At 47.0% G+C, this 20,601-nt stretch overlaps 1 protein-coding gene across 1 annotated transcript in view; it reads left to right on the top strand.

Moving 5' to 3' along the window:
* Positions 1-11,544, top strand: part of LOC135054519 (gastrula zinc finger protein XlCGF57.1-like) — a 28,302-nt gene extending 16,758 nt beyond the window's left edge. Inside the window, exon 7 of the mRNA XM_063957648.1 lies at positions 9,937-11,544. Coding sequence (XP_063813718.1) covers positions 9,937-11,333 — 1,397 coding nt within the window. The 3' untranslated portion in view covers positions 11,334-11,544. The remainder of the gene's footprint in view (positions 1-9,936) is intronic.
* The last annotated feature ends 9,057 nt before the right edge of the window (positions 11,545-20,601 follow it).

The following is a 20,601-nucleotide window of genomic DNA, read 5'->3' as shown; positions in this document are numbered from 1 at the left end:
CGTGTTACCCAGGTGCGTCAGGTTCTTCAAAAATTTCGTGAAAATCACCTATATGCCAAGCTGGAGAAGTGTGAGTTTCATGTCACGGAGGTATCCTTTTTAGGGTACATTATTTCCCCTCGGGGATTCTGTATGGAACCAAAGAAGCTCCAAGCCATCCTTAGTTGGGCGCAACCCACCAACTTAAAAGCAATTCAGCGCTTTTTAGGGTTTGCGAATTATTATAGAAGATTTATTCATTCTTTTTCCGACCTGGTTGCTCCCATTGTGGCACTGACTAAGAAGGGAGCGGATCCTACCAACTGGTCACGTGAAGCTGAGTTATCCTTTCAGGCCTTGAAACAAGCTTTCGTCTCAGCCCCAGTCCTCAGACATCCCAACCCAGAATTGCCCTTCATTGTTGAGGTTGATGCCTCGGAGGTTGGAGTGGGGGCTATCCTATCCCAGAAGGATCCGGACTCTCTAGAATTACATCCTTGTGCCTTTATGTCCAGGAAATTCTCATCCGCTGAATCCAACTACGATGTTGGTAACCGGGAGTTACTGGCTATTAAATGGGCTTTCGAGGAGTGGAGGCATTGGCTTGAGGGAGCAACACATACCATTTCAGTATTGACTGACCACAAAAATCTTCAGTACATCGAGTCAGCTAAGCGGCTGAATGCCCGGCAGGCTCGTTGGGCTTTATTCTTTACTCGTTTCAAGTTTATTATCACCTTCAGGCCAGGTTCCAAGAATACCAAGGCGGATGCCCTGTCACGCAGTTTTCTTCCAGTTCATAATAACAGTCCTGTTACTCCCATACTTCCGTCTTCAGCCATTTGGGCAGGCCTCACACAAGATTTATTTACCCAGTTAAAGCAGCTTCAACATCAAGCTCCTGGGAATACTCCTGCTGGTCGTCTTTATGTCCCTGAGTTTTTGAGAGCTACTGTTTTGACTGAGTTTCACGATAGCAAAGTTGCCGGGCATCTGGGGATCTCTAAGACTTTGGAATTAGTCTCCCGCTCAGTATGGTGGCCTGGTCTTTCTAAAGACATTAAGGAGTTTGTTTTTTCTTGTCAGGTCTGTGCACAGCATAAAGTTCCCCGTTCCTTGCCTATCGGGCAACTTATGCCCTTAAATGTTCCTCTCAGGCCATGGTCTCATATTTCCATGGATTTTGTGTTAGACCTCCCTCTGTCAGCCGGATTCCGAGTCATATGGGTGGTAGTGGACCGTTTTAGCAAGATGGCCCATTTCATTGCTCTTCCCCGACTGCCATCTGCCCAGGGATTGGCAGTTTTGTTTCTCCGCCATGTTTTCAGACTTCATGGGTTACCCACTGATATTGTTTCTGATCGGGGTCCACAATTCATTGCACTGTTTTGGAAGTCTTTTTGTGCCTCATTAAAGATGAAATTGTCTTTAACGTCCGGCTACCATCCCCAATCCAACGGGCAGACCGACCGAGTTAATCAATCATTAAAACAGTATTTGCGTTTGTACTCAGCCAAACTCCAGAATGATTGGTCCGAGTTTCTTCCTTTGGCGGAGTTTGCGTACAACAATTCTTGTCATTCCTCCACTAATGTGTCTCCATTCTTTTCAGTTTTTGGTTTTCACCCCAGAGCTAATTCTTTTTTTCAACATTCCTCTGTCTCCTCGCTAACCTTAACCTCTCATCTCAGACTCATTTGGAGAAAAGTGCACTTTGCTCTCAGAAAAGCGGCATTTCGAGAGAAATTTTTTTCTGACAGGCTCCGGCGGCCTTGCACTTTTAAGGTGGGAGATAGGGTATGGTTGTCGACTCGTAACATTAAACTTCGACAAACCTCAGCTAGATTGGGCCCCAAATTTATTGGACCATTCCATATTATTAAAAAAATCAATCCAGTTGCTTTCCGGTTACGTTTACCAAGAGCTCTCCGGATCGGAAATACGTTCCATTGCTCCCTGTTGAAACCATACGTTTCATCCAGTAGATTTCCTCGGAAGATCTCTCAGGGGAAATCACCAGTAGATGTACAGAGTCATCAGGAGTTCTTGGTAGAGAAGGTTCTCGATTCCAAATTGTCCCGGGGTCGGCTTTATTTTCTGGTGCACTGGAGAGGCTATGGTCCAGAAGAAAGGTCTTGGGTCCTGGATAAGGATCTCCATGCCCCGAGGCTCAAGAGGGCATTTTTTCGGGAATTTCCTCGGAAACCTGGCTTTAGGGGTTTCTTGACCCCTCCTCAAGGGGGGGGTACTGTTAGGCGCCGGGGTCCGCTCGTCGCTGCGGCCCGGCGCCTAGCAACCAGGGACGCCGTGCGCGTACAGCCGCCGGCTCCCTGGCAACGCTAGACGCCGGGCGCACGGAGCCGCACGGACCCTAGCAACGGGGACGCCACTTACGGACTGCGTTCCCCGTTGCTGGGTTCAATTTAAATAATGAGATGTCTGTTTTCCTGGCCATGCAGCTTGGCAGCTGTATGGCATTTAATCCAATCAGCCTCCAAACAGCTGATTGGAGGACTCCCTGTTAAATACACTTCCTGGGCTTCTCACAGACGCCGGTAATAGCTTCCTGAATGCTGAATCTGTTTGCTGAAAGTGTTTCCAGTCCTGCTGTATCCGGTCGTTCCTGTTCTCAGTTGTCCTGTACTCGGAAGTCGTCATCTGTTCCTGGAGTCCTGACTGAGCACCTTTGAACATCCAGTGGTGTTCGTGAGTCACGGCGTAGCCGTGTGTTGCGGCTTGGGCCGCTTAATTGTTTATCATTTATTATTTGTGTTCCGGAGCTTTTGCGGAGGATTCCGCTCCCACAGATCCACTCTGGTATCCAGCGGTGCTGGGTAGGAGTACGGACTAGTGGATTTTGGTTGTCCTTTTCCCTGGCGGGTTACCGCACATACCTCAGGTTTAGTCAGTTAGCTTGTAGCCCCTGGCCTGGTTGTTTAGTCAGAGGGCCCCTTGTTATCACCCTGTCTCGGATTTCCCTTTGTCTCCCATTAAGACTTGAGGGGGCATCGGAGTTGGGCAGACATAATCCGCCCTTCAAACGCGGCTGCCATGGGCTCAAGCAACCATAGTCTCGCAGGGGATTTCTGACCACACGGGTGAGACAACGGAGTTAGGGCGCCAGGGGGCTACTTTCTATTCCCGCTCCCTTCCCCAGCATTCCGTTCCAGTGCTCCGGTCCTTGCAACACGACCACCTCAGACCAGAGTGCTGGAATCATAACACTTACTAGCTCAACACTATGTAGGAGAGGTGGTTGGACATCTCTCCCCAGTGGACTGGCACAACCCGGTTGATGCCCTGCTCCAACAAACTCCTATGACTAAGAAGGCCATTTCGATCACCTACAAACACCTCAGACTAGTTGTAGATTTTTCAAAGCGGTTGGAAGGCTTAGCGGCTTGGAAAACCTATTTCCCTCACATAGCCCTAGATAGGATCCTAAAGGCACACACCATGGCATGCAGGACCCTCCCGTCAGCAAGATATAAGGAAATGTTTCTTAATGTTTTACACAGGACATACCTTGCCCCCCATAGACGATTCCTGATAGGTCTTTCTCCTTCTCATGATTGTTGGAAATGTGGTGGGTCCCAAGCTAATCTTTACCATTGCTTATGGCTTTGCCCATTGATTAAGGGGTTTTGGGTGCAAATTCGTAGATATGTAGCGGAACACTTAGTAAACTACTTACAACTAACGCCAGAATGGGTGCTTTTTGGTATCTTCCCAAACAATCAACGACTGTCCAAATGCACCAAAAAGTTGTTGTTAGCCGTTAGCGCTGCAGCCCTGAAATCCATTCTGCAGGTTTGGATCCACCCAGAACTCCCGTCACTGACTTTATTCAAAACAAAGTTGTTCTATCTGTTCAGGATGGAATGGGTGGGGATGATGTTCGAAAAGGACAATAAAGCAGAAACATTTTTTTGATGTTTGGGAAAGTTATGTGGCCACGTTGTCTGCCCCTCTAAAATTGCAACTCCATCAATCTTTAATGAATAATCTGTGGTACATGACCAGGGTGATGGGGGGGGGGGGGATCCTACCATTGCCCTGTAGTGCCCTCCTTTTTTATGTCCTGGGGAGTAGGGGGACTGGTGCGGACGCTAATTCTATTAATTTTTACTTTTTCTTTTCTCTTTTTTGGATTGCTGTATGTATGTATTGGTCTTTTTAGCCACTTGGCAGAAACAACTGTTTTACTGTACTTTTATGTTGCTATTCCACCGTGCTACGGAGAGTATGTACAAAAACTGTAGCATGTACATTTGCATGTTTTCGATCCCATACGCCACAAACAAAAGCCAACTGGATGGTGTTAATAGTCAACGTTTATTGTGACAGATGAATAATATGTACAACTTCCTGAATGATAATTGTATTCTGTTCGCTGATATATACATTGCTTCAATAAAAACACATTTAAAAAAAAAAAAAAAAGTGGGCTAAAACAATACAGGCATAGGATGTTACTAAAACTGCATCAAATTATAACTAGAAAAAAGGCACAATAAAAAGCTAAAAGCAACAATCTAATAGGATAAGAATATGGTGCTTACCTTAAAAATGGAGGATCAATTGAGGTACATCCAACGCGTTTCGTCCGTCAGACTTCATCAAGGGGTCTGACGGACGAAACGCGTTGGGTGTACCTCAATTGATCCTCCATTTTTAAGATAAGCACCATATTCTTATCCTATTAGATTGTTGCTTTTTGCTTTTTATTGTGCCTTTTTTCTAGTTATAATTTGATGCAGTTTTAGTAACATCCTATGCCTGTATTGTTTTAGCCCACCTTTTTAAATAATATTTTGTATAAATAAACAAATTTTTACTTCTTACAAGAACGTATCCTGCCATATTCTTCATATTTATTGATCTATTAGACACTGTAGGTCGCTAGTACCCCTATCCCTTTTCCTATATATATATATATATATATATATATATATATACACTAGTCCAGTTTTATTGTCTGACTAAAATAATTATCTGCATTGTCACTGTGACTGTGTGTGCCTGTATCTGCTGTGTGGATCTCACTTTCAGTGTTTCCCACCTATAGCTATCACTGTATTCTGTACCCTAAGGGACTAGGTGCTTCAGGGTCTATTATATAATGCTGCACAGTATTTACAGTTAAGTCTATTCTACTGGGTATTTTAGTCACCTCATACCGCATTTATTCTCTGCTTGTGTCCTGTATTAACTGTCACATACATAGGGGATTTATTTGCAGGTATTGTACTTGTCTGGCTGTATCGTACTGTTAAGCTCTTCAGTTATATTCACTATAATGTCTGCCACAAAGGGCGGTAAATCCGCTGACGCTCCTGCATCATGCAGCGCATGCACCAAGTATTTGCCTGAGGGGCAAGTTTTGAAAGATGGTTTGTGTAATACGTGCCATACATCTCCCAGTCAGCCCGCTTCTCCTGCAGCCAATCAGGAACCGCCTTGGGCGGCGCTCTCAAATATGCTTAATGCGCTTGTGACACGCCTTACTCCCCTTATGGGACCTCCTGTGCCATTGCAGCCACATATTGTCCCTGTGTTAAATCCGCCCTGGGCGGACACTCTCTACCCAGATATAACAATTGAATCAATCTTTGGTTAGACAAAAAACTACCCCACGTCCCTCTGGGGTCAAGGGGTCATCTAAGCGGCTGCTTCCTCCTCATAATCCACTAATATCTCAAATGATACTTCTGATGAGGATGGGGAATATTCTGATCCGTCAGACACTGATACAGCTGCTTCTGACGAGAACCTACAACTCATGTTGTTGTCCCTGACCTAGTGGAGGCTATTAAGCAGATTCTACAAATCGATGATGATGTAGATCCCACCACTGTGTCTAGGAAACCTGATAAATTTAAACGTCAGAAGGTTTCTAAAGTAGTCTTACCGCATTCTGACCATTTAGTAGACATACGTCAGGAACCCTGGTCTTCTCCAGGAAAGAAATTCTCTCTGTCTAAAAAGATGCTAGCTCGTTATCCTATCCATGCTGAGTTCAGTAACAAGTGGGTGTCATGTGCAGCATCAGCAAATCTGTCAGTTCAGCTTTCAGCATTGATCAAGCACCTGGATGCAGCTGCTGCTCTCTCTTCTTTGTATTTCAGGTTGTTCCTGGTAATTAGGATACTAGCTGCACAGCTTATGTGGAGTAACTCATTAACTAATATTACTCATGTTTTGCTGGTTATTCTTATGACTTACCTCTGCTTCAGTTTGTGGAACTACAGGTCACAGCTAGGTCCTGCATAGTTCTCTCCCACTGCCTCCTGCATTCAGCAACTGACTCCACAGGTGTCTGCATTCTGTAATTACAGCTGGTTACCTGAATCCTACTATTTAGTCTGTCAGCCCGCTCAGTCTGCACTGCAGCTGCATGATATATCAATTACTGGGGGCCTGTCTGGTGCTCTCAGCTAATTGGTCCAGCTTGTTCTTTTAAGCCTCTCAATCCCAAGATGAATTGCCAGTTATAGCTCATGCTTCCTGTGTTCAGCTCCATGGTTCCAGCTATCTGTCCAGTGGGTTTTGCCTTGCTCCTGCATTGAATTCCAGCTTCACCATCTTGCTGACGAACTTAGTCTGCCGACTACCGTTACCCTGTCTCCTAGTGTCTGCACCCCAGTCCTTCCGTGTACTGCTACCTCCTGTGTCTCTCCTAGAGTTCCTGCTTGTTCCTGCGTACCCCTGTGGTTTGTCACATACATCTGGACTATCATACAACAACTTTGACATAACTCTAGTCCAGTTCAGGTATCAAGTGACCCAGACACGGGGCCGCGACCTGCACGTCGGGAGCCGCGAAGCCCATATCCCCTTGCGGGGTTCCCTGGTGAAAACCTCCCGGCGTGTTAGACTCCGCGCCTCCGTTCTGGGTAACGTCAACTACTTGGTACCTGACCCCACGTTCCAGATTCTGTACCAAGTCTCTGACATTCAACCGGTCCCTGACATTGATTCCAAATTCCAGATTCTGCACCAAGTCTCTGACACTCACCCAGTCTCTAACAGTGGGAAACCCCACCGCCGGTGGATTCCGATGTCTCCTGTCTTGTGGTGTCATCTACTCTGCCTGTCACCACTGTCACCTCACTGAAGGAACCGACAGATAAGCATGTGGAGGGATGCCTGAAGTCTATTTACTCCCATACAGGTGCTGTATATAGACCCACTATAGCAGCCTCCTGGGCCGCAAAAGGAATTGAAGCATGGGTTCAGGCAATAGAGGAAGAGCTGCCTCCTTTAGACATCAAGGGAAGGCAAAAGGTCAGACGTACCCGAGACAATCTCTTGCTCCCAAAACCACTAAGCCCAAAGCAAAACAATCCTGGGCCGCCCGTCAGCCTGCTTCCAAACAATACAACCCTGCTGCATGACGGGACGGGCCTCCCCCTGGGGGATCCCAGGGTGGGAGCAGACTTCTGCAGTTCACCCAAGTCTGGTTAAGGACCACTTCAGACGCATGGGTGCGAGAAGTTGTCTCTCACGGGTACACAGTCTCTTTCAATGGACGTCCCCCTCGCCAGTTCTGCACGATGGTTATTCCTTCGGACCCGTTGAAGGCGCAAGCTCTACACCTGGTTGTGCATTCCCTCCTGGATACAGTAGTGGTAGTGCCGGTACCCCTGTCCCAGAGAGGCAGAGGTTACTACTCGACCCTGTTTCTTGTCCCGAAACCCAATGGGTCTTTCTGGCCTATACTCAACCTCAAATCATTGAACAAATTTTTGAGAGTATCCAAGTTCCATATGGAAACACTGTGCTCGATTTGTACTAGCCATGGAACCCGGAGACTATATGGTATCCCTGGATATACAAGATGCTTATCTGCATATACCTATTGCCATATTGTATCAGCAATTTCTGCAGTTTGCTATTGGCAACCTACATTATCAATTCCAGGCTCTGCCGTTTGGACTGTCCACGGCTCCTCGGATCTTCACCAAGGCTATGGCCATGATGACGGCTCATCTCCGTCGTCAGGGAATCAGGATCCTGCCGTATCTGGACGACTTGCTAATCCTGGCGAACTCCCAAGATGTCCTCCTCAGTCATCTGCAACTGACAGTACACTTCCTACAATCCCACGGATGGCTCGTCAACTGGAAGAAGTCCTCACTGGTCCCTGCTCAGAGCATGGTGCACCTGGGGGCACTGCTGGACACACACAGCCAAATACTTTTTCTGTCTCCAGAGAAAGTCCTAAAACTTCAGGACAGGATCAGATACTTCCTCTCTCGCCCAAGGGTGTTGATACACTCTGCGATGCAAGTACTAGGCCTCATGGTGTCAGCTTTCGACATGGTGGAGTACTCTCAATTTCATTCCCGCCCTCTACAGAGGTTAATCCTTTCCAAGTGGGATGGCCTGCCTCATCAGATCAGGTCTCAAATGATCTCCTAGACTCCAGAAGTTCGTCTGTCACTGAGCTGGTTGTTACAGGACCAGAAGTTGAACAAGGGCTGTCCCTTCTGGATTCCCAACTGGGTCCTACTGACTACAGATGCCAGTCTGGGGGGTTGGGGCACGGTACTGGAGCAACACTCTCTCCAGGGTCGGTGGACCAAGGAGGAATCTCTCCTCCCGATAAACATTCTGGAACTGCGGGCAGTGTTCAATGCTTTGACTCTTGCACTGCCTCAGATACAGAACAGGCCTGTTCAAGTACAATCAGACAATGCCACCATGGTGGCATTCATCAACCATCAAGATGGCACTCGAAGCCGCATGGCAGTGTTGGAAGTGTCAAAAATCCTTCAATGGGCGGAACACCATCTGCCAGCAATATCGGCAGTGTTCATTCCGGGTGTCCTCAACTGAGAAGCGGACTTCCTCAGTCGTCAGGACGTGCACGTTAGAAAGTGAAGTCTTCATCCGGTAGTCTTTCAACTGCTGGTGGACAAGTGGGGCCTACCAGATGTAGACCTGATGGCGTCTCAACACAAGCACAAAGTTCTGGTCTTCGGATCAAGAACAAGGGATCCTCAAGCAGCGTTCGTGGATGCTCTGGCAGTTCCATGGAACTTTCGGCTGCCATACGTGTTCCTTCCGGTGTCACTCCTGCCCAGGGTACTGCGGAAGTTCAAACAAGAAGGAGGAATACTACTTCTAGTTGCTCCAGCGTGGCCCAGACGGCAGTGGTTCTCAAACCTACATGGTCTATCAACAGAGCGTCCTCTTCTACTTCCTCAACGACCAGACCTCCTCGTCCAGGGCCCTTGTGTCTTCCCAGATCTGTCCAGGCTTGCTTTGACGGAGTGGCTTTTGAAGCTTCACTCCTAAGGACAAAAGGATTTTCTGAGGTGGTCATCCAAACTATGTTGAAAGCCCGCAAACAGGCATCTGCCCGGATCTATTACAGAGTCTGGAATTCTTACTTTAATTGGTGTGCTGATAAGAACTATGATATGATGTTCACAGCTAAATTTATCACATCTACGATCAGTTACTCTGACATGCGGGGATACGCCCAGCACAGGGCTAGACCGCCCCGCATGTCAGGCTCTACACCCCACCCCTTCCCCCGCACAGGTACAAAATCATCGCACGGCGGCAATGATTTTGTACCTGGTGAGTAGCTCCCTACCTGCGCAGCTCCTGCACGCAGGTGAGGAGCTACTAGCCAAATCCCAGGTCGTAGCGGCTGTGTGTGACGTCACGCAGGTGCCATGGCCCGCCCCCCCCTTCCCCAATGGTCCCGCCCCACGACTGCCTCTGCCTGTCAATCAGGCAGAGGCGATCGCAGCCAATGAGATGCTTATAGTATCTCACTGGGCTTCCCAGGGTGCGCACGTGCAGTACGGCCACTGTGCGTGCTCACTCCACAAAGTAATTCAGAATTATGCATTGTACTTTGAAAAATCTTCAATTTATAAGGTTGATGTTTATATAGGGACATTTCACAAAATATTGATCATAAAATGTTTTTCCCAACAGATGTATGTAACAGAGGGAATATCTCGGAGGGAAATCTAATTTCATCTTCGGATTGTAAAATAGAAGATGTCATCTCACGAGATTCTCCTGGAGAAAACCCTACTGCCCTACTTATACCTCCAGTACCTCACTGTGTGGATGTGTCATCTGGATCTGCTAATCATGGGGAATTTTCTTCTGATAACGCTGATATTGGTGCATCTGTTCCAGGTCTTACAGTACACAAAATATTTCCGTGTTCTATAGAAGCCAAATACTTTACAAAGAACACAAATCTTATTACCCATCAGCCAGCTAAGGCAGGTGAGAGGCCATTTACATGTTCTGAGTGTGGGAAATGTTTTACACGGAAATCAGGTCTGGTTACACATCAGAGAAGTCACACAGGTGAGAAACCATTTACCTGCTCTGAATGTGGGAAATGCTTTACAGAGAAATCAGCTCTTATTATACATGAGAGAATACATATAGATGAGAAGCCATTTTCATGTTCTGAGTGTGGGAAATGTTTTACAGAGAAATCAGATTTTGATAAACATCAGAGAAGTCACACAGGTGAGAAGCCGTTTCCATGTTTTGAGTGTGGGAAATGTTTTAGATGGAAAACAGCTCTTATTATACATGAGAGAAGGCACACAGGTGAGAAGCCATTTCTATGTGCTGAGTGTGGTAAATATTTTACATACAAATCACATCTTGTTACACATCTGAGACATCACACAGGTGAGACGCCATATCAGTGTTCTGAGTGTGGGAGAGGTTTTACAAATAAATCACATCTTGTTATGCATCAGAGAAGTCACACAGGTGAGAAGCCATTTCCATGTTCTGAGTGTGGGAAATGTTTTACACGCAAATCAGCACTTATTATACATGAGAGAATACATACAGGTGAGAAGCCATTTCTATGTTCTGAGTGTGGGAAATGTTGTACACATAAATCTCATCTTGTTACACATCTGAGAAGTCACACAGGGGAGAAGCCATTTCCATGTGCCGAGTGTGGGAAATGTTTTACACGCAAATCAGGTCTTATTATACATGAGAGAATACATACAGGTGAGAAACCATTTCCGTGTGCTGAGTGTGGGAAATGTTTTACACATAAATCACATCTTGTTACGCATCAGAGAAGTCACACAGGTGAGAGGCCATTTCCATGTCCTGAGTGTGGGAAATGTTTTATACGGAAATCACATCTTGTTACACATCAGAGAAGTCACACGGGTGAGAAGCCATTTCCATGCTCCGAGTGTGGGAAATGTTTTATACGGAAATCACATCTTCTTACGCATCAGAGAAGTCACACAGGTGAGAAGCCATTTCCATGTGCTGAGTGTGGGAAATGTTTTACAGTGAAATCACATCTTGTTACACATCAGAGAATTCACAAGTGAGGGGCAATTTCCGTGTTCTATGGGAAATGTTTTAGCAGTAAATCATGTGTTAAACATCACAAACTTCACACAGATGAGAATGTGTAACATGGCAGGAATCAAATCTTGATAAAACAATACTTTATTTCCACAGTTACAAATTTGCATGTTTACAGATGAAAAGTTGTTTATCTTAGAAATAAATATAATTTCTCAAATTTTTTTTTTTAAAGGGCTGAGCTGGAATGGTTTATGTTATTTTCCTATCCATCCATTGGGGGACACTGAATTTCCATAAGGTATAGAGGGTGTGATTCAGAGATACAATCTGATGCATCCACTCTAGCATCCATTGACAGTTGTGGGTGCATTAATATGCAAATGCAACTTTCAGCCTTCCCCTTGCGCACTAGCATGTGCCGGATAGTGCAAGACCTGAGAGGGCCATTATCTGCGCCCCTGTATGCTGTAGCACCACAGATAAATCTATGGCAGGCAGTACCTCTATATGAACATGGGGACTAATTCAGATTGCATGAATCATGTTGCACTGCCGGTGGGGCAGATGGAACATGTGCAGAGAGAGTTAGATTTAGGTGGGGTGTGTTTAAGCAAATCTAAATTACATAAACAAAGAAATTGAGACTGCGCTTCTGACTTAAATAATATATTTTTATATTATCACAGTTAAAACAAACTACAGTACATAGATACCGGCCAGTACCACACAATACATAAAAACAAATACTATATATTTAGTATACCCCCGCTATAGCATTATAATACCAATTCTTTATATGGGTATTCCACACTAAAAATCCTAATTAGGAAAATGAATTTAATATCAGTCCCAATGAAGTAGCAATTGAGAATAAACCTGAGATCCACGTTAGAAATCCAAGTGAGCACAGTTAGTAAACTACGAGACTTTTTCCATAGTGTTGGCACTTCCACAATAATTAGTAATAGAAGCTTAGAGTTCATGCAATATGCAATGTTAGCACTTCCACACAGTGGTTAGTAATAAAAGCTGATAGTTCATGCAATATGCACATGCATAAATTCAGCAGTAAGATATATATAACCAGCAGATAGAGAGCACCATGCGATGCAATCAATAACGAAACCTCTCCCAGTAATTGATTTAAACAGGCAGCTTTTCTCCTGATATTATGCGCTGGTGGGTAAACGCTGGTTCCTTCCCCTATGCACTAGGGTCTGCTGATAGTGCTGTGGCCGGCTCCAGGAACTTTTACACAGGCAGATATATGCTGCAGTGTCTGTGATAGTGTCCTTTCCTCTCCCAAACGCGTTTCTCCACCTCCAAATAGGTGTCGGCAGCTTCCTCAGTGGTTGAAGTGTGTCCATAGGCATTCAGGCATTTAAATACCGTTTTGCCCGATCTGCGCATGCGCACTTCGTCCGCGGGTCAAGCCTTGTTTCAATGTAAAATAAAGCGATCACAACATTTGTGGACTACATGTGAAAGCAGCCAGTATTTACCCTGCACAGAAAAATTATAACCCACCCAAATCTAAGTTTATTCTTTGTTTTAGGTAGGTTAAGTTCGAGTAGACTCGGATGGGTGGATTCCCAGAAAAGTAGTTCAACAAATAACTTGAATATATAAATTGTATTGTATACTTAGCTACGGTCATTGACCAATTCAGCAGATGTTCAATATAGCAATCACATCAGCATTCTCAGGAGCCCCGCCCTCTGCGTCTAGAGGCTGAGTTATATTCAGATCATCCTTGCACTTCTGAAGTCAGTGAGTCATCCAGGCGGATTGAGGCTATGTTAACACTGACAGATTCTATTTTATATAGGCTGGAAAACTCCTGAATAAGCAATTTCATAGGTACAAGGGTCACATTAGGAAATACATAAATGCTAAGAAACAGTAGGGGGCATTGTTGCCTCAATTTTGAGTGTTCGAAATAACTTCGAAATACAGTGTTTAACATGGATTATATAGGTTTAAGACCTTTACAATAAATATTTATTTGTGCGTCCGCTAGGGGGCACAGGAGATGCTTATATGCTAGGTATTGGTGGTGTGTGAGTGAGCAGGCACCAAAGAGTTAAACAAATGTTCTCAGCATGCCTCAGTCCCCCTTCCCCTATACCCTGGCCCTCCGGCCCAGACCTGCCAGTTTCTTCTTTGGCGCTTGCGGGTGCGGAACATTTAGAGTGGGGCTGGTGTTCATCCCTGAATTTTATTTTTATTTATTTTCTCTGAGCTGCGGTATGGGCATCCAGTGGATGCCTATACAGCAGCTGCAACAGCCGGCGGCGGCAGCACCAGCAACTGGGTCAGTGACTTCCACAGCGGGGTACCTCAGTGGAGAGCACATACTTCCAGGAGACCCCGCATCTGCATCCGGATGCCTGGAAGGTGAGTGAATGGCTCCCTGATGCTAAGGGATCTGCGACTTGGTGGCGATCCTCCCCGCTGTGGTAAGGGCACAGGGTACTGCGCAATGCCACTAGACCACCAAGGCATATGTTGCAGGTCCTTTTGGGGGGTTAAAGTAGCACCTGAAGGGGAGTGGGCCTGGTCTGCAGCCCCTCCCCTATCCCTGAGGCTCGCTTGGAGCCTGAGATAACTGCCTGTCTCAGGGTAAACATGCCTCCCTCATGTTTCTCCGTCTTTTTAATGCTAAGCAGAGATTTTTTGAACACATGCTGTTTCGGTTTGGCACAGAGTGGGAGGCTCAGGGCTTTCTCTTTCCTGTACCCTGCTCACAGAGCCTAGTCCTTTGCTGGACTCCTGCCTGCTTCATATGTCTGGACAGTTGAGTATGATTGCCCATTTCTTTTAGTGCTTTGAGGGTTCTTTGTGCTTGTGAATTTTTTGCTCTTGCCACTCACCATGGGGTATATTTACTAAAAATCGTATTTCTCTAACGTCCTAGTGGATGCTGGGGACTCCGTAAGGACCATGGGGAATAGATGGGCTCCGCAGGTGACTGGGCACTCTAAAGAAACATTTAGTACTACCTGGTGTGCACTGGCTCCTCCCTCTATGCCCCTCCTCCAGACCTCAGTTAGAATCTGTGCCCGGCCAGAGCTGGGTGCTTTTAGTGAGCTCTCCTGAGCTTGCTAATAAGAAAGTATTTTAGTTAGGTTTTTAGAGTCTGGCAACAGACTCTCTGCTACGTGGGACTGAGGGGAGAGAAGCAAACCTACTAACTGCGGCTAGGTTGCGCTTCTTAGGCTACTGGACACCATTAGCTCCAGAGGGATCGAACACAGGACCTGACCTTGTCGTCCGTTCCCGGAGCCGCGCCACCGTCCCCCTCGCAGAGCCAGAAGCCGTCCAAATCGGCGGTAGAAGACTCCTGTCTTCATACAAGGTAGCGCACAGCACTGCAGCTGTGCACCATTGCGCCCACACACTCCGGTCACTGTAGGGTGCAGGGCGCAGGGGGGGGCGCCCTGGGCAGCAATTAAGTACCTCATGGCAAAAGCAGCATATATACAGTTGGACACTGTTATATGCATGAGCCCCCGCCATTATTTGACACAAATTCGCAGGACAGAAGCCTGCGGCGGAGGGGGCGGGGCCTTCTTCCTCAGCACTCACCAGCGCCATTTTCTCTCCACAGCTCCACTGAGAGGAAGCTCCCCAGGCTCTCCCCTGCAGATTCACGGTAGAAAGAGGGTACAAAAAAGAGAGGGGGGGGGCATATAAATTTAGGCGCATTGAACATATATACAGCAGCTATTGGGTAAACACTAAGTTACTGTGCAATTCCTGGGTTATATAGCGCTGGGGTGTGTGCTGGCATACTCTCTCTCTGTCTCTCCAAAAAGCCTTGTGGGGGTTCTGTCCTCATTTAGAGCTTCCCCTGTGTGTGTGGTGTGTCGGTACGCGTGTGTCGTCATGTTTGACGAAGAGGGCTATGTGGAGGCAGAGCAAGTGCAGATGACTGACGTGTCGCCACCGTTGGTGCCGACACTTGATTGGATGGATATGTGGAAGGTGTTAAATGATAATGTCAACTCCTTACATAAAAGGTTTGATAAAGTTGATACCTTAGGGCAGTCAGGGTCGCAACCCATGCCTGATCCTACAGCGCAGAGGCCCTCAGGCTTCTCAAAAGCGCCCACTATCCAAAATGGTTGACACAGATATCGACACGGATTCTGACTCCAGTGTCGATGACGATGATGCAAAATTGCAGCCTAAAATGACTAAAGCCATCCGCTACATGATTTTAGCAATGAAGGATGTTTTGCACATTTCAGAGGTAGACCCTGTCCCTGACAAGAGGGTTTATATGTATGGGGAGAAAAAGCAAGAGGTGACTTTTCCCCCTTCACATGAGTTGAATGAATTATGTGAAAGAGCGTGGGATTCCCCCGATAAGAAAGTACTGATTTCCAAAAGGTTACTTATGGCGTACCCCTTCCCGCCAACGGACAGGGTGCGCTGGGAATCGTCCCCTAGGGTAGATAAAGCTCTCACATGCTTATCTAAGAAGGTGGCCCTGCCGTCACAGGATACGGCCGCCCTAAATGATCCTGTGGATAGAAAGCAGGAAAGTATCCTGAAATCTGTTTATACACATTCCGGTACTCTACTGAGGCCGGCAATTGCGTCGGCTTGGATGTGTAGTGCTGTAGCAGCGTGGACAGATAATCTGTCTGAGGAAATTAATACCTTAGACAGGGATACCATTATGCTGACCCTGGGGCATGTTAAAGACACTGTCCTATATATGAGGGATGCCCAGAGGGGCATTTGCCTACTGGGCTCTAGAATTAATGCAATGTCAATTTCTGCCAGGAGGGTCCTGTGCACTCGGCAGTGGACAGGTGATGCCGACTCCAAGAAACACATGGAGGTGTTACCTTACAAGGGTGAGGAATTGTTTGAAACTTTTTGCCATATATCCCCTCACAACCTAAGAAAGCATCGTATTACCAAATGCAGTCCTTTCGCTAACAAAGAAGCAAGAAGGTCAGAGGCAGAGGTAGAGGAAAAAAGCTGCACCTTGCAGGAACCCAGGAACAGAAGTCCTCCCTGGCTTCCACTAAATCCACCGCATGACGCTGGGGCTCCACGAGTGGAGCCAGGAGCGGTGGGGGTGTGTCTCCGACATTTCAGCCACCAGTGGGTTCGCTCGCAGGTGGATCCCTGGCTATACAGATTGTGTCTCAGGGATACAAGCTAGAATTAGAAGTGATGCCCCCTCACCGTTACCTCAAATCGGCCCTGCCAGCTTCCTCCATAGAAAGGGAAGTAGTGTTAGCGGCAATTCACAAGCTATTTCTCCAGCAGGTGGTGGTAAAGGTTCCCCTTCTTCATCAGGGAAAGGGATACTATTCCACAATGTTTGTGGTACCGAAACGGGATGGTTTGGTCAGACCCATATTGAGTTTAAAGTCCCTGAACATTTATCTGAAAAGATTAAAGTTCAAAATGGAATCGCTCAGAGCGGTCATTGCAAGCCTGGAAGAGGGGGATTTTATGGTGTCTCTGGACATCAAGGATGCTTACTTGCATGTCCCCATTTATCCACCTCATCAGGAGTACCTCAGATTTGTGGTACAGGACTGTCATTACCAATTCCAGACGTTGCCGTTTGGGCTCTCCACGGCACCGAGAATATTTACCAAGGTAATGGCGGAAATGATGGTGCTCCTTCGGAAGCAAGGAGTCACAATTATCCCATACTTGGACGATCTCCTCATAAAGGCGAGATCCAGAGAGCAGTTGCAGATCAGTGTAGCACACTCTCAGGAAGTGTTGCAGCAGCATGACTGGATTCTGAATATCCCAAAGTCGCAGCTGATTCCTACGATGCGTCTGCCCTTTCTGGGCATGATTCTGGACACAGACCAGAAGAAGGTGTTTCTCCCGGTGGAGAAGGCTCAAGAACTAGTGACTCTAGTCAGAGACCTCTTAAAACCGAACCATGTGTCGGTGCATCACTGCACGCGAGTCCTGGGAAAGATGGTGGCATCGTACGAAGCCATTCCCTTCGGCAGGTTCCATGTGAGGATCTATCAATGGGATCTGTTGGACAAGTGGTCCGGATCGCATCTTCAGATGCATCGGCTGATCACCCTGTCCCCCAGGGCCAGGGTGTCTCTTCTGTGGTGGCTGCAGAGTGCTCGCCTTCTCGAGGGCCGCAGGTTCGGCATACAGGACTGGGTCCTGGTGACCACGGATGCGAGCCTCCGAGGGATGGGGGCAGTCGCTCAGGGAAGAAACTTCCAAAGGCTGTGGTCAAGTCAGGAGGCTTGTCTGCACAAAAATATCCTGGAACTAAGGGCCATATACAGCGCCCTGAGTCAAGCGGAGCCCCTGCTTAGCAACCAACCGGTGCTGATTCAGTCAGACAACATCACCGCAGTGGCTCATGTAAACCGCCAGGGCGGCACAAGAAGCAGAGTCGCGATGGCGGAAGCCACTAGGATTCTTCAGTGGGCGGAGAATCACGTGCAAGCACTGTCAGCAGTGTTCATTCCGGGAGTGGACAACTGGGAAGCGGACTTCCTCAGCAGGCACGACCTCCACCCGGGAGAGTGGGGACTTCATCACGAAGTCTTCGCTCTGATTACAAATTGATGGGAACTGCCACAGGTAGACATGATGGCATCCCGTCTCAACAAAAAGCTACAAAGGTATTGCGCCAGGTCAAGAGACCCTCAGGCGATAGCTGTGGACGCACTGGTAACACCGTGGGTGTTCCAGTCGGTCTATGTGTTTCCTCCTCTTCCTCTCATACCCAAGGTACTGAGAATCGTAAGACGAAGAGGAGTGAGAACAATACTAATTGTTCCCGATTGGCCAAGAAGGACTTGGTACCCGGAACTGCAAGACATGCTCACAGAGGACCCGTGGCCTCTACCTCTCAGACAGAACCTGTTGCAACAGGGACCCTGTCTGTTCCAAGACTTACCGCGGCTGCGTTTGACGGCATGGCGGTTGAACGCAGGATCCTGGCGGAAAAAGGCATTCCGGAGGAAGTTATTCCTACGCTGATAAAGGCTTTGAAGGACGTGACAGCAAAGCATTATTACCGTATATGGCGAAAATATGTTGCTTGGTGTGAGGCCATGAAGGCCCCTACAGAGGAATTCCAGCTGGGCCGGTTCCTGCACTTCCTACAGTCTGGAGTGACTATGGGCCTAAAATTAGGGTCCATAAAGGTCCAGATTTCGGCCCTATCCATTTTCTTTCAAAAAGAACTGGCTTCACTGCCTGAGGTTCAGATGTTTGTTTAGGGAGTGCTGCATATTCAGCCCTTTTTTGTGCCACCAGTGGCACCTTGGGATCTTAACGTGGTGTTGAGTTTCCTGAAATCTCACTGGTTTGAGCTACTTAAGACCGTGGAGCTAAAGTATCTCACGTGGAAAGTGGTCATGCTATTGGCCTTAGCTTCGGCTAGGCGTGTGTTAGAATTGGCGGCTTTGTCATGTAAAAGCCCCTATCTGGTTTTCCATATGGACAGGGCATAATTGCGGACTCGGCCGCAATTTCTGCCGAAGGTGGTATCCTCTTTTCATTTGAACCAACCCATTGTGGTGCCTGAGGCTACTCGTGACTTTGAGGACTCCAAGTTGCTTGATGTAGTCAGGGCTTTGAAGATCTATGTAGCCAGGACAGCTGGAGTCAGGAAGACTGACTCGCTGTTTATCCTGTATGCATCCAACAAGTTGGGTGCTCCTGCTTCAAAGCAAACCATTGCTCGCTGGATCTGTGGCACGATTCAGCAGGCTCATTCTGCGGCGGGATTGCCGCATCCAAAATCTGTAAAAACTCATTCCACAAGGAAGGTGGGCTCTTCTTGGGCGGCTGCCCGAGGGGTCTAGGCATTACAGCTTTGCCGAGCGGCTACTTGGTCGGGTTAAAACACATTTGCAAAATTCTACAAGTTTGATACCCTGGCTGAGGAGGACCTTGTATTTGCCCAATCGGTGCTGCAGAGTCATCCGCACTCTCCCGCCCGTTTGGGAGCTTTGGTATAATCCCCATGGTCCTTACGGAGTCCCCAGCATCCACTAGGATGTTAGAGAAAATAAGATTTTACTTACCTGTAAATCTATTTAGTCCGTAGTGGATGCTGGGCGCCCGTCCCAAGTGCGGACTTTCTGCAATACGTGTATATAGTTATTGCTTACTAAAGGGTTATGTTATGGGGCATCCGTTGAGTGATGCTCGTTTATTGTTCATACTGTTAACTAGATATGTATCACAAGTTGTACGGTGTGATTGGTGTGGCTGGTATGAGTCTTACCCTGGATTCCAAAATCCTTTCCTTATAATGTCAGCTCTTCCGGGCACAGTTTCCTTAACTGAGGTCTGGAGGAGGGGCATAGAGGGAGGAGCCAGTGCACACCAGGTAGTACTAAATCTTTCTTTAGAGTGCCCAGTCTCCTGCGGAGCCCGTCTATTCCCCATGGTCCTTACGGAGTCCCCAGCATCCACTACGGACTACGAGAAATAGATTTACCGGTGAGTAAAATCTTATTTTTTCTGAATGAGGTTAAAGTTCAAACACGAATGACATTGAATGTGTGAATTTGCAACTTTTTGAATTTTGTACGCCTCATTTACTATGCTCTCATATTCTTAATTTTCGTTTTTTCCGATGTCGATGTCATTCGTAATTTCGGCCAGTGTTTTACGGGAGTGATTAGTAAAACACTGCCGAACCTAACACAATGAATCCCGGCCGAATCTGTGAGATCCGTGCAGGGCTTCATTGTGTACCTTAAAAACAGTGTTTAAAGAGTTAAAAATCAGAAACAAAATTGCGTGGGGTCCCCCCTCCTAAGCTGGTGTTAAAAATACGGGGGACCCCTACACTTTTTGTCCCCCGTATTTTTGTCATCAGGACCAGGCGCAGAGCCCGGTGCTGGTTGTTCAAATATGGGGGTACCTCTGTCAATTTCCCCCCCATATTTTTACAACCAGGACCGGCTCAAAGAGCCCGAGGCTGGCTATGTTTAGGAGGGGGGACCCCACACAATTTTTTTTTCTGATTTTTTAACCCTTTCACACCCCTTCCCACTGATAAACATGCAGGGATCTCACGGATCCGTGCATGCATGCCTACCAGAACACGGTAAAAAAAAAGGCAGGTATATTTTAAAACTGCTTTTTTTTTACGATTTGTATTTTTTCACGGCAGTGTTTGGCTATTGCCGGCAGTGTTTGTGAATTAGAATTATTTGTAAATTACCGAGTTGTATCAAATATCAGGCGTATTTGACCGATGATGTATTTATTCGTATTTTTTTTCTTTGACTTCCAAAAAAATACGAATGC

This window comes from Pseudophryne corroboree, chromosome 3, assembly GCF_028390025.1.
Source record: "Pseudophryne corroboree isolate aPseCor3 chromosome 3, aPseCor3.hap2, whole genome shotgun sequence".
Classification (NCBI taxonomy): Eukaryota; Metazoa; Chordata; class Amphibia; order Anura; family Myobatrachidae; genus Pseudophryne; species Pseudophryne corroboree.
This window is presented reverse-complemented; position numbering and strand designations above follow the sequence as displayed.